The sequence below is a fragment of the Lactuca serriola genome, chromosome 5, assembly GCF_051521515.1.
Source record: "Lactuca serriola cultivar US96UC23 chromosome 5, Lser_US96UC23_V15, whole genome shotgun sequence".
In the NCBI taxonomy this organism is placed as follows: Eukaryota; Viridiplantae; Streptophyta; class Magnoliopsida; order Asterales; family Asteraceae; genus Lactuca; species Lactuca serriola.
The window spans coordinates 273,770,932-273,784,204 of NC_136412.1; the positions used below are offsets into that span (position 1 = coordinate 273,770,932).

Here is a 13,273-nt window from a genome sequence, read left to right on the forward strand (position 1 = left end):
ACATGAGAAAGTAGTACATCATAAATCCAATGGGTGGGTCATAGATGTTATGATCCTAAGATCTACGAATGTATGTTTAAAAGAATTACTTTTGACGTCAAAAATAATAGTTGCATAGCTTTTTGCACTATAATATAAGACCCGGCGGAGTGCAGCGGTAAGTAGCCGCAGGAAGCTTTCCCGCTCACCAGAACACAGCACCGGGACTGCGGGAACGGTGGGTCAGGAAAGAGGTGGAGGATCCGGTTGCCGCACTCTCTCTCCGATTTCTATTGACCATTTTTTTGTAACGTTAAGTAATTGGAAAAGTATATATATCATCAAATTCAGTTACTTTTATTTAAAAAAAGAGTGAAGGAAGTTTCTCATAAACTCTGACATTTGGTGAGGGAAAGGATGAAATCGCAGACAAAAAATGAGAGAAGTTTCTCGTACACATCCTTCGGCCTAATAGGAGGTAAGGTGTGAACAACTATAATTGTTTGCATTTATGACCATTGACCGGGTGATCTCTTCCAAATACAACATGAGCCCAGAAACCCCACTCAAGAAAGAAATATTTTTCTAAATAAAACATCAATCTATAAAGAATAAATAATCGAGATGGACGATCTCTGGAATGAGCATCGAAAGAAATCTTCTTCTTCTAAGTGAAACATCAATCCAAAAAAAAGAAATAAGTAGAATTGTGACAAATGAGAAAAAAAAAAAGACGTACTTCAATAAGAACATAATTAAAGATGAGCATGTATGCATATACATACAAAACTAATTTGCAAATAGTGGCACAATTATTACAATAAAAATGCAATAAAAACCTAACCACATGTACAAAGAGGGAAAGAAAGTTAAAACCCCTTCCAAGTTTGACCTGATATCATAGGGGCAACAATTTTGAAAACCACATATATCTTATAGTTGCTTTAAGTTTGACCTGATATTATAGGGCAAGAATTTTGAAAACCACTTAACCACATATATTTTATAGTTTCTTAATTCTTATTTATTCATATTTAAAATGAAATTCAGAGATAAAAGAGCAAATCAGTTCCCTCGTTGACAGTCCCTTGCCAGCCCAACATCTCTTCAGCTTCGAGACGGGTCGGCGCCTCTTTGCGTCTACATGAATCATCCCTGCTCGTTGCTCATCGTCTTTTAAGAATCAAAGTGGTTTACTTGATACTCATTCTTCAACCGAAGCTCTCATTGAATCATACTAACTGAAACCTGATGGCGGCGTATAGAGCTGACGATGACTACGATTATCTCTTCAAAGTCGTTCTCATCGGAGACTCCGGTGTCGGAAAATCTAATCTGCTTTCCAGGTTCACTAGGAACGAGTTTAGTCTTGAATCTAAATCCACAATCGGTGTTGAATTCGCCACCAGGAGTATTCGCGTTGATGAGAAGATCATCAAGGCTCAGATTTGGGATACTGCTGGCCAAGAAAGGTTCGTATTTTACCACCTTCTTTTCTCTATGTTTGCTTCAATTCAATCCGATTCAATCACGTACTTAGTGAAATGGTAATCAAATGAGGGTTTTGTCTCAACTTATGGGTTTTTTAGGGTTTACAATTACAATTGGGGGAACATAGTAAGAATCAAATTACACTTTCTATTTTCTGATTTCTGGCTACAGGTATCGTGCAATCACGAGTGCTTACTACAGAGGAGCTGTTGGTGCTTTGATTGTGTACGACACAACACGCCATGTAACCTTTGAAAACGTTGAAAGATGGTTGAAAGAGCTCAGAGATCACAGCGACTCAAACATTGTGATAATGTTAGTAGGAAACAAAGCAGACTTGCGTCACTTACGTGCAGTTTCCACAGAAGATGCAAAGACATTTGCAGAAAAAGAAAACACGTATTTTATGGAGACATCTGCTCTTGAGGCCATGAATGTGGAGGATTCTTTCACTGAAGTTCTTACACAGATATATCATGTGGTAAGCCGAAAAGCACTTGATATTGGGAATGATCCTGGGGCTTTGCCTAAAGGGCAAACAATTAATGTTGGCTCAAAAGATGATGTTTCTGCTGTCAAGAAAGTTGGTTGCTGTTCTAGTTGATGAAAATGGTGGAGAATGAGGATCAAGATTTTTGAAGATTCTGGTGATATGATATCAGGTTAGTGTTTGAGCTTTTAACAAGAAATTCAGTAGATGAGGCTACTGGTGTTACTTCAAATTTTCCTGGTCTTTTTGTATTATTTGATTTGTTAACTACTATGGATTGGATCATGTGTTATATATTTGGATACTTGTTCTTAAGATTTATAACATTTTTCGTTTTTAACGGTAGATTGAAGTAAATTGGGATGTTTGTTTTGATGGTCTTTTGAGCACATGATCTTTGATGGATTGACGAAATTGTCTGAATAGATCTAAAAATGAATGCTTCCAAATGTGTTTTCTGGATTTTTAAAGCAAAGCTGATTTAGATGTGTTTGGCAAAAAAGTTTATGGCTTATTAGTTTATTAGGTTATAAGCTAATAAACTAATGAAAAAATAAATTATTAGTGGTTTGCCACCTTTATAAATTGTTTTTTATCCAAACATTTTTTTTAGCTTATAGTAGTGTAGAACCCGTAATAAGGTAATAAGCTCATTTGCCAAACACCCTCATAGTCTTACTGTGAAAGGGTTAATGACTTGGTTATGGTTATGAACTTACAGGTTTTTCCTAAAAGTATGCAACAACATATATTTCTTACCACTTTACGCGATCATGATCCAGTTTGTCAGCAAAAAATCACCAATTTAGATGGTAATAAATTCATTTTATCGCACAAATGGGTAACACAGTAGCAAATTGAAACATACCGTATAAAATATAAATTGATAAACGACTTTTACTTTTTCTAACCAAAGAGGACAAGAAATGACATGTTTATACATTTGGGATTTTAGCTGGTAAAAAGGAAAATAATATCATTGAGACTCTAAAGTTTTCATTTTGTTTTAAAAGGCCTCTAATGGTTGTTTTGTTTTTTTTTTTTTTTTTTAATTTTTACTCTTAAGAACTATAAGTCCATTTTTCCATGTTAAAAAAAACCATTTTAAGGTGATTAATGACATAACCACATCACAATTCTATTTCTTCTTCAATTGTGGTCCTCTCTAAAACTCAAGAACTCGTGTTTTTCAAACACATAGATACACACATGAAGGGATTTAGGGTTTTTTTTGGGGTCACAATGTATGCAAATCAAAGCTTTCAAACCTCTTGTTTGTTCCTTAAAACTGTTGGAGAAGGAGTCTAACATTGTTGTGATCGGTTGCTTCGTTGCGATCGCAAAGGAGTCAACATCGTTGCGATCGGTTCCGATCGTTGGAAGCCGTCAGACTTATTACATCAATACGTTAAGTTGGGATTATTGACTTTGTTGACTATGTTTGACCTTCTGTTAGAGAGTTAGTTTAGTTAGTTGATCAAAGTTAAGTTAAATGGTTGTTAGTTTGATGTATATATAGTGTGTATTGTTTGATCAGATGGGTTAATCAATGAGGAATTCTTTTCAAATCTTGAACTTCTACATGGTATCATAGAAGGAAAATACGATCATGCATTCTTCGTTTTTAAATCATACTGTAGATTGATTCTTGTTTTTCAATCTACATCATTTTTTTTATTCAAATTATAGATTGATTCTTTCATTTTTTTTTTCTCTCTCATTAGATCGTTTTTTTTTTCCTTTTCTTTTTGATCTAATTCGTCATCATGTCTACAAATCCATCTTCATCTACAAGTTCACCTGGAACGCCTGAAATTTCTAATTCGTTGTTTCTAGGACCTTCTGATAATCCTAGCACAATTCTAGTTTCAAAATTTTTTGATGGATCTGATTTTCGATGTGGAAGAGATGGATGATTCTGGCACTTTCAGCTAAGAACAAACTTGGATTTATTGATGGATCCCAAGTTCAACTAGATGAAGTTTCTGCACTGTTTTAAAATTAGAATGGAGTCAATTCAATGGTTATAAGTTGTTTGTTGAAATCGCTATCAAAAGATATTTTTGGAAGTGTTCTCTTCTTACAAACTGTTAAAGAGATCTGGTCAAAATTAATTCGAAGATATGAGCAATCCAATGGAGTATTGATATATCATATTCAAAAACAACTAATCTCACTCAGTCAAGGATCGGATGAAACTATTCCTTTGAAATGTGATAATATGGTAGCCATCTTTATATACGTCATCAACTTCAACTGCCATCAGGTTGCAATTCAAGCGCTTTTTTTACTTCTTCTCTTCTCAAAAGTGAAAATCAATACCCACCTAAGTTTAGCAAAGAACATTCAACAATGTTCGCCTAATCATATAGACCCGTCAACCACCCTTATAATTTGTCTACAGATCAGATCATTACATGTAAGGAAATTATATTCTTATTTAAAATGAAACTTTTTGCACACAAACCTTTAAATTAAATGTCTATTCGAAGTGGTAACTTTGTTGGATTTAAGAATCTAATTTTTTAGCTCGTATTTGGAGTTGGTGTATGTTGAAGGAATTTAATATGGCGGTTTCAAAAATCGTGAACCCACCGCTTCCAGCAAGCAATCTCAGTGGTTTGACTTTTCATATGGTGGTTTGGTTTCCTGAAATCTTCGATTTAAAGAATTTAAATCGTCAACATATTGTGAACTTGACTAGGCTTACACGTAGGATGCTAGTGTACTAAATTGTGCTTAGGATTTTCTACAATAGGTTAAAGGTCCAAATAACAGGTAAAAAGACTTTAAGCCTCTAACTACCAAAAAAAAAACATTATGGCCCTTTTAAAACAAAATGACAAAAGTTTGTTAGGACTCGGTGACATAATCTCAATATATCAATTGTTAGTAACAAAATAAGATATCTTTTTCAAAAATAAGATTAAAATTTAATATATTTTTTTTAAAGTGACTTTCTATAATCTTATTTCATCGTCTTACTATATTGTGTTTTTCTATACAGATAATTATCTTATTGTATTCTCTTTGTAAGGTTTTAAAAAAAAAACACAACATAATAACTTAACAAATAAAAGCATCCATTTAAAAAAAAAAATATTAAGATTATCTTTTATCTTATATATATCATACACACAATACATGTTAAACCTCTCTATCAAATAAAAAAGATAATTATATTATAGCAAGATAATAATAGCATATGTTAGACAAAAAACTATAGTAAGATTATCATATGATACATTAATTTGTTTTCACATTGATCATAAAAGTTTTACATGTAATAGGTAAACGAGCAACAAACTGCGTTGCAATCTCTTTTTGAATAGTAAAAAGTAAAAACACAACAAGAAGATTATAATAAGATAAGATAAAGATGATAAATGAAGATTATAATCAGAATACTTTCTTGGAAAAAAAAAATAGAGTGAAATTACAATAAAAGTATTTTTGCTTAGATAAAAAAAATACAATAAAATTATATTAAAATAATAAAACGAAATTATAAAAGTCATTTTTAGAAAATCCTTCAATTTTTTATCAAACGATCATATTTTATTTGTAAAAAAATGACTTCAGTAATAAAATCTCAAATCTTCGAACATTTATCAGTTTCTTTATTTTTTCCGTTAGATGAGGTAAATACAAGGACTTTCACAATAGATAAAACTTCAATTATATGTGTAAATTAAGTTTTGCACACCCACCCCCACTAGATGCCTGCCTAGGAAAAAGATAAGTTTTAAAACTTGCTTCGAGTTTTTAGTGTAAATTATATTAACTGCAACTGTAAAATAAGACAAAATAGAACCTTCAAAACTTGTTTTTGATTTATGTAAACAATATCCTCTCTTTTTTTTTTTTCAAAACAAACTTGGAAAGTAAAGTTAGCATCGTTAAAACCAGCCACAAAGCAAATAAAGTAAAAAAAAAAAAAAAAAAAAAAAAAGTAAAAGAGAGATTGAATGAAGAATGTTCAACCTGATATTAACATTCATGAGTACATCCATACCCCAAACAACATCATCCATCATCCATCATCATCCACCGACAGACACCCAGTGAACCAACAGGAAAAAAAGTCTGTACAAAAAGGTTCAACCAACCAACCCACGTTTTCAATATTTACCATAATTTATAACAAGAGAAACAACACCATCACCTTTCTTTCTCTCATTTTACTCTTATATATATATATATATATATATATATATATATATATATATATATATATATATATATATATATATATATATATATATATATATATATATATATATATATATATATAATATATATTTATATATATAAAAAAGAAAAACACAATGCCCGAATCTTTTTCAAGCTCTCATGTTTCCCTTTCCATTTCTTGGATTCCTTTTCATGATGACATCGACTCCTTTGGTTGTCCAGCAAGTGCTGTTGATTTGCAAACGGGGCATGTGTTCTTCACCACCAACCACTTTTTAACACATTCCACATGGTACTCATGCCCACAATCTACCACCCCTATTTCTTCTCCATTATCATAATTTGTCTGTAAAAACAACACAAATCACAAATCCTTCATTTTTTTTCTACTTATCAAACAATAAAGCAGAAAGCAGATACTAATATGACATGAAATACCTGACAAATTACGCAAGAGTTAAGTTCTTGATCATTGGAAGATTTGGATGATGTAAATACCCTTGTTTTTAGATGTTGTACAACGAAATCATCTGATAAACGTGAACCAACGCTTCCAATTTGTTCACCAAGTGCAAGAAGTTCCTGAAAAGATACAAAAATATTGCAAGAATCACATGACAGTATCTTTACCAATGTCCCATTACGAAAAATTACAATCTTTATCTCGTTGATGTAAATGTGGTTCTTTCAAATGGGTTAAAAAAGGAAATGTGAACCTTTTTTTTATTGTTTGGAAAAAAAAAAATGATTGTTTAACAACTTGCCTCATATGACATGTGATCGATATCTAGGCGCATGTCTCTGTGATGGTCAACTGAATGTCCTCCTACTTCATGGTAACCAGACATATCAAGGATTGCAACTCCCTACATGTCAAAAACACATGAATTAGTCAAAGTAACAAACTCAAGATTTTGTTTTTCTTGGAATTTAGATCCAACGTTTACTATTTACTACATACACTCTTATAATGCTAACAGGCGTTTGGTTCGCAGTGTTTTTGAAAAGATAAAAAAAGAGAATCTGTCGAAGGAATTGGAATTTGATGGATTTGGAATATGAAGGGAATTGAATTTTGCAACACATTTGATTGGCAGGAAGTGGAATGGAATTGAATTCCTATTCCGGCCAAATCCAGTAAACCAAAGAATTGTTGTATTTATTTTGAAATGGAGGGAGAATTATTTAATACCAGAGCATGAAGGTTACTCTTATAAAGGCAAAAAAACTTATTTATGCAAAGAAGTTACTTCTTTACCAATTTATGCAGAGCCATGTTTTCAGTTTGCTACCAATTAATGCATTATTATATGGTTGCATAGACAGATATAAAACTTGGTAACATATTAGAACATGGCTTCATAAATTGGTAAGAAATCCAGTCACTTTGCATAAATAAGTAAGTAATATAATAATTAGTAAATAGCCCTAAGAGGGAAATTTGCATGAATACATCTTCAGGGAGAACTCTGAGATGAGGAAAGCCACGATGCCTTGCGGTTGCCTCAAGCATCAACTCGCGTCTGTGGGGCCGATAAACCCTAAGCCCGGTTGGCGGTGTGGGTGTGGGACCCACAAATCTAGGCCCGGGCCCGGGTGGTTCCATCCCATTTTGAAAAGGATTTATGGTGGCGGTGTTTGCCGGAAGTCTGAGTGATGTTGATGCTAACTGAGAATGGAACTCCATATTCATATTGTGCCCTTGCATAGGCGGCATTGGTGGCGGTGGTGGGTGGTGGAGATTGTGGGGTCCATGCACAAAAGCTCCGGAATTCCTGTTTCCATATCCATGTAATCCGATGTTTGCAGCCTCGTTCATATGTCCTGCAATAAACAAAAATTTAAAATTGGATTGATTTATCAGGGTGGGGTTTGGAAATGGAATGGTAAAGGTAATGGAATGGAATGGAATGGGTCATTACATTCCATGATAGTGTTTGGTTGGCCTGTAGGAAACTAGGAATGGAATGAATTTTTTATATTATATGTGTATACAAGGTATAGTTTTGACACTGCTCTATACATTATCGAATATAACTAAGTTACAGGCAAATTTAGGAAGTCATGCCACATTCTCTAATAGTCCTCATGTTTATGAGAATTACAGAAATGATCCTTGCAAAATTATCTAATGGTCCCTATGTTTGAGAAATTTACAGAAATTGTCCCTGCAAAATTATCTAGTGATGCATATGTTTAAAAAAAATTACAGATATGGTCCCTGCAAAATCATCTGGTGGTCCCTGTGTTTGGGAAAATTACACAAATGGTCCCTGTGTAAAAGCTGTGTAAAGGTCTCTATGTAAGACACAATTACAGAGATGGCCCCTTTGTAATTATGAAATTATAGTGATGGTCCCTGTGTAAGAAAAAGATACAGAAATGGTCCATATGTAATAGCGATATTATAGAATGATCCCTGTAATACTGCAATTACAGAAATGGTCCCTGTGTAATACTGAAATTACAGAAATGGTCTGTGTAAGACAAAATTACAGTATAATTACAGAATTTGCTATTTACAAAACTATAAACTCAACAGATAATAAAAGTTCATTAAGACCCAAATACGATTATAATAAAAAAGAATCTAGTTAATTTTTAAATAATAAAATTATAACTTAATTAAAATCATGAAATTCATAAAAGAGATTCGTGTCATTAAAAATTTAGAAATAAAATGAGGCTATATAACAATTTCCCAATTTGGAATGAAAATTAACAAAATGAAAGGGATCAGATTCCTTCTCTTCCATCAAGCACAACAAACAGTTTTTTTTTTCCATTCCGATGCAAATTAATCATTCCATTCCTTCTCCGATTCCAGCATACCAAACCATACCTCAATGCTTTGTGATGGTAGTAATACTTGGCAAGTAATTAATTTTAAAAGTCACCAAATTAGAAATCTTGTGATTGGATCATTCACCAAAATGGAAATCTAAACAATTATTTGTTAAAATACCTTGAAGATAAGGTAAACCAGGAGCATGATTCCATGAAAAAGCACCGGAAATGGAATCACCACCATTCCCACAAAACTGCTGATCCAACCATGGCGCAGGCACACCATAATTCCCTGGAATCAAATGCCCACTACTATGAGCCAAAACAGGGTCAACCCCAATTCCACCAGAACCTCCTCCTCTATTCCCCCCTCTGAACTCTGGAATCGCAAACGAACCAGAACCGCCATCCATCATTCCCCCCTCTGTGTTCATCGGAATCGGAACCGAAGAACTCGGCCCAGCTGCTGCTGCTGGATAAAAGTAGTGAATATTCCCTGGAAACCCTTCTGCATTCTTTCTCTTAAATGCACCATTAATTCCAATTCCAATTCCATCCATAAACTGACCATCATTCCTTCCACGAATGGAAAACGGAATCTGATCTGGAATCCCATGATTGATGGCAACTGGAAAGACTCTAGCACCAGGAGGTGTCATGTATACATTATGATGATGATGATCGTACTGAGTCATTGTGTGGGGCAGGGGGGCATGATTTTCGGGCAGGTGTTGAGGGTTGAAAGTAGTTCTGTTTCCGGGCAGTGGTGGTAATATTGTATGATTTTCGGGCAGGCGTTGAGGGTTGAAGCTTGGGATTCCACCATAAGGTTCTGGATGAAGATGACCATGTTCTGTTTCAAGTATTGGACCCGTATAAACCATGTTTCGTTGTCCCATGTTCTTGAGTTATACGTTGCAAGAAAATCCTGATAAATGAATAAAAATACAAACTTTTTAAGTTTTAACATTATAAAGATAACATAAGAAACCCACCCGGAAATAATGTTCTGTATAAGACTACATAACGAATAATCAAGAAACATTTAAACAAGATGACAAGAATTTGTTACTTTTTTAGAGTGTGTGTTGTCTGGATAAATGATGTCTAAAAGATATTTGAGAATAAGAGGACAAATTCGTAAAAAGTTAGGAGGTAATGAGGAAAAAGCTTCCTTGTAAAGACTTTCTCTAGTAAGTCGTTCTTTCTGCATTAGGTCAAAAAGAAACACTTTGGGCCATGCTCCTATTAAGTTCATTAAGTCAAAAAGAAACATCATTTTAGAGGGTTTTATTATATATAAAAACATACATTATAGGATCTGAACACGTGTGGATATGTACTTTTAAGAATGGTTTAAAAAGTGGAATCTCACCAAAAATAGAAACTAAATTTTAGAAGGCGGAAATGAGGGGACTACATGAAAAGCATTAATAGCCTAACCCTAATATGGCACTCTATATTTGCAACCACGTTATGTGGTGCATAAGAATTTATAAAATTGCACCTTTTGGAACTCTAATAACCTAAGTTATATAATACACCGATAGGCAATGTATTACATATGATGCTTGAAAATTGAAATATTTTTGATGGCTCACTACATCACAAGTTTAGTCAACTAATATGACACCACACACCTTATAAAAAGGTTATACAAGTTGAAACAAATGCTAAATTACACCATTCTTTTCCTCGATTAAGTATTTAAGTTTATGCTAACTATTAGAGTACCTTCCACCTTTCACCTTCTAGGCATAGTACATAGAGGGTGGGTATGTTTCTTTTTTTCACATTAAGTATGTTTGGATAAATGATGTTTAAAAAATATCTGATAAAGAGTTATAACTTAATGGAAAGTCTCTTTTTCTGATGTTCTCTATTAAGTCGTTCATTTTGCTTTTAGTCTAGAAAAAACACCCATATACAGATTACCATATTAAGTCATCTCCCCATTAAGTGTTTTAAGTCTACTAATGCATAAAGAAACAACACCTTTGATTTAGATGGAAAAAAGTAGAAACTGCAACTCTTTATCACTTAAATGCATTTTTGTAGTGCATTTTCAAAATCATTAAAAAAAAGTCAAAACAGTACCAATAAGAAAAAACATGAATGTGCTTTTGACTCCGGATATAATCCAAAACAAGACATAGAAATGGAAGCTACACAAATCGACAAAAGAACAAGAGCACAAGCTTTTTAAATTAACAATAGGTATAATATAACCTTTATACGCGGAGAAATTTGACCAATAGTTGCTAAACATGGAACAAGAAAAAGAAATTGTTACGAGTGATAAATAGTATATAATAAAACCCTAAATAGTATGTACTCGTTTGACTTTACGAATAACACAAAACATGAAGAAGAAAAAAAAACACATAAGCTCTCTTTGTTCCAAATCAAGAGAGTGATTTCATAATTTTGATGTACATTTCAATACCCGAGTGATTTAACACCACAATCGCAGTTTTTGATCATTACTTAAAGGCATACATGATAACATAAGGAAGTCTACAAAAAATTGAAAGAAACCCTACAAGCTTATCCTTTCTTTTCACAATGCCATAGGTTCAAACCCTATAAAAATTTCGTTGCCTGATAAAATTAAGCAGGAATTCAACCAAAATCAAGAATTGCCCCAATTTTTCACGCATCTTTTAATAACAAGAAACATGAAAGAACACAAGTATAATCTTGCAATCAGCATTTGACAAAAGATGGTGCCTTTTTCGTTTTTTTTTTTACCTAGCAATCGGCATTTGGGTAAACAAATGCATTTTCTGGGTTTGATTTTGTTTCGTTGTTTTTAATTCCGTTTTAATCCTGCTAATGAAAATTTTCCAGTTCGAATAAGCAAAATCAAACAACTTCCATCGACAAATAAAAAATTCTCAAAACAAGTCAACAAACAGCATAATTTCCCACAAAACCCAGTTCGAAAAATCAAAAATAAAACACAAATCATCGAAAAAACTGTACCTTTTTATCATCAACGGACTCCAGAGCTTGTATTAAGTTACCAATTTAAAGCCCCTTCAACAGAAAAAGCCCTACCAAGAAAGACGATCATCAACACATTTATAATCCCCAAGGAAAAACCCTTTTCCCTCAAGCAATGATGATCCATGTATGTTCGAACAACATCAATTTTATGGTTTTGTTTTTTTATCTACTAAAAATACTTAAAATCAGATTCTATAAACAAATTAAAGACAAATTGGGGGAAATTGGGTGTAGATTGATGAAGGACATACCCTAATGAGGGTTGATCGGAGCCTTGAGATGGTAAAATCGATCTAAATATTTTCCAATAAAAGAGAAGATAAATTATTTTGAGAGAAAGAAAGAGATTCTGATGAAAATGAAAACCCTCGTTGTCTACTTATTTCTACAATTTTGGCTTTAACCGCAATCGTTTTCCGTATTTATATTTACCCATTTTTATGCAATTTATTACAAAAATATATATGCTGTCCATGTGCTTTTTCTTTTTATTTTTTATTTTATTAGTTTTCCGATTCAGTCACTTGTTTATCTTGGCCTTATGAAAGTAGAAAAAATAATAATAACAAACAATTAAAAAAAAGTATCACCAAAAAAGTGAAGAGAGAGAAAATAAAAGAAGAAAAATAAAAAGATCCGGATTAAAAATAAATGAAAGGCAAATGAATATTTTATGTGTTCGGAGTGGAAATAAAGGAAAAAAGATTACATTCAAGTTTTAATTTCAAGATCATTTTTTTAAATCCTTTCAAATTGAAATGAAAGTTAGGAGGCGTCCTTTATTTTCTTTTTTACTTTTTTCATAAAAAGAATTAATGAACATCAAAAAAATTTAATATTTCTTTGGTTCCATCAACTTCTCTCTATTTCACTCTTTAACTTGTACTTATTAGGAACATACAGTAAAGTTTTAGAAAATAAAAAAAAATGGACAATAAAAAAGTGGCAATTCTAAAAAAAAAGATGGTTAAATGAAATCCAAAAATAATAAGAAATGGAGAGTGAAGTCCATCCTTGAAGCAAAACCTACCATGACAATGTCACTACGCTTTTTGCTTATTTCCCTCTCCATAGTTCGGTCTTGCCATGTTCAGGGACAGACCCATAATTTCGTAGTAGGTGTTGTCGGTGGCACATTTTTCCTTTTACGTAGTGACACAAATGTAGAAAAAACGAAAAATTCGAAACTTTTTACACTGTATCCGAAAAAATAAGGGGTTGTCAGTGTCACTGTGGGCGTCATAGTGGAACCGTCCATGACCATGTTTGTGGTATATGAGTAGCTGTTATAGAATGTTGGTGTGTTGTGGGGCATGTCATTAG

General features: G+C 33.0%; 2 protein-coding genes across 5 annotated transcripts; one reads left to right on the forward strand and one right to left on the reverse strand.

Annotated features, from left to right (window-relative positions):
• Positions 1–1,068: 1,068 nt before the first annotated feature.
• On the forward strand, positions 1,069–2,305 carry RABA1G (RAB GTPase homolog A1G). Its single transcript, XM_079002498.1, has 2 exons — positions 1,069–1,451; positions 1,642–2,305. The coding sequence occupies exons 1-2, from the start codon at positions 1,231–1,233 to the stop codon at positions 2,072–2,074; spliced, it is 654 nt and encodes a 217-aa protein (XP_078858624.1). The 5' UTR covers positions 1,069–1,230; the 3' UTR covers positions 2,075–2,305.
• A 3,945-nt stretch (positions 2,306–6,250) lies between these two features.
• On the reverse strand, positions 6,251–12,352 carry LOC145054342 (RING/U-box superfamily protein). Of its 4 annotated transcripts, none has more exons than XM_079002499.1 (7): positions 12,202–12,352; positions 11,927–11,997; positions 9,120–9,869; positions 7,608–7,978; positions 6,919–7,020; positions 6,593–6,736; positions 6,252–6,500 (listed from the first exon to the last, which is right to left on the reverse strand). In XM_079002499.1, exons 3-7 carry the CDS (start codon positions 9,838–9,840, stop codon positions 6,345–6,347), a joined length of 1,494 nt encoding a protein of 497 aa, XP_078858625.1. In that variant the 5' UTR covers positions 9,841–9,869; positions 11,927–11,997; positions 12,202–12,352; the 3' UTR covers positions 6,252–6,344. The 4 variants fall into 4 exon arrangements, with proteins under 4 accessions (XP_078858628.1, XP_078858625.1, XP_078858626.1 ...); XM_079002500.1 differs by having other exon boundaries at positions 11,927–12,116; positions 12,202–12,345; XM_079002501.1 differs by having other exon boundaries at positions 11,927–12,119; positions 12,202–12,336.
• Positions 12,353–13,273: the final 921 nt, after the last annotated feature.

Excerpts from the sequence above, each read along its gene's own strand:
- LOC145054342 (XM_079002502.1), bottom strand. The coding sequence starts at position 9,840 with ATGGGACAACGAAACATGGTTTATACGGGTCCAATACTTGAAACAGAA. Across the intron at positions 7,979-9,119 it reads TGGTTTACCTTATCTTCAAG|GACATATGAACGAGGCTGCA; the intron begins GTATTTTAACAA and ends TGTTTATTGCAG. Across the intron at positions 6,501-6,592 it reads ACTCTTGCGTAATTTGTCAG|ACAAATTATGATAATGGAGA; the intron begins GTATTTCATGTC and ends TTGTTTTTACAG.
- RABA1G (XM_079002498.1), top strand. The coding sequence starts at position 1,231 with ATGGCGGCGTATAGAGCTGACGATGACTACGATTATCTCTTCAAAGTC. Across the intron at positions 1,452-1,641 it reads GATACTGCTGGCCAAGAAAG|GTATCGTGCAATCACGAGTG; the intron begins GTTCGTATTTTA and ends TTCTGGCTACAG.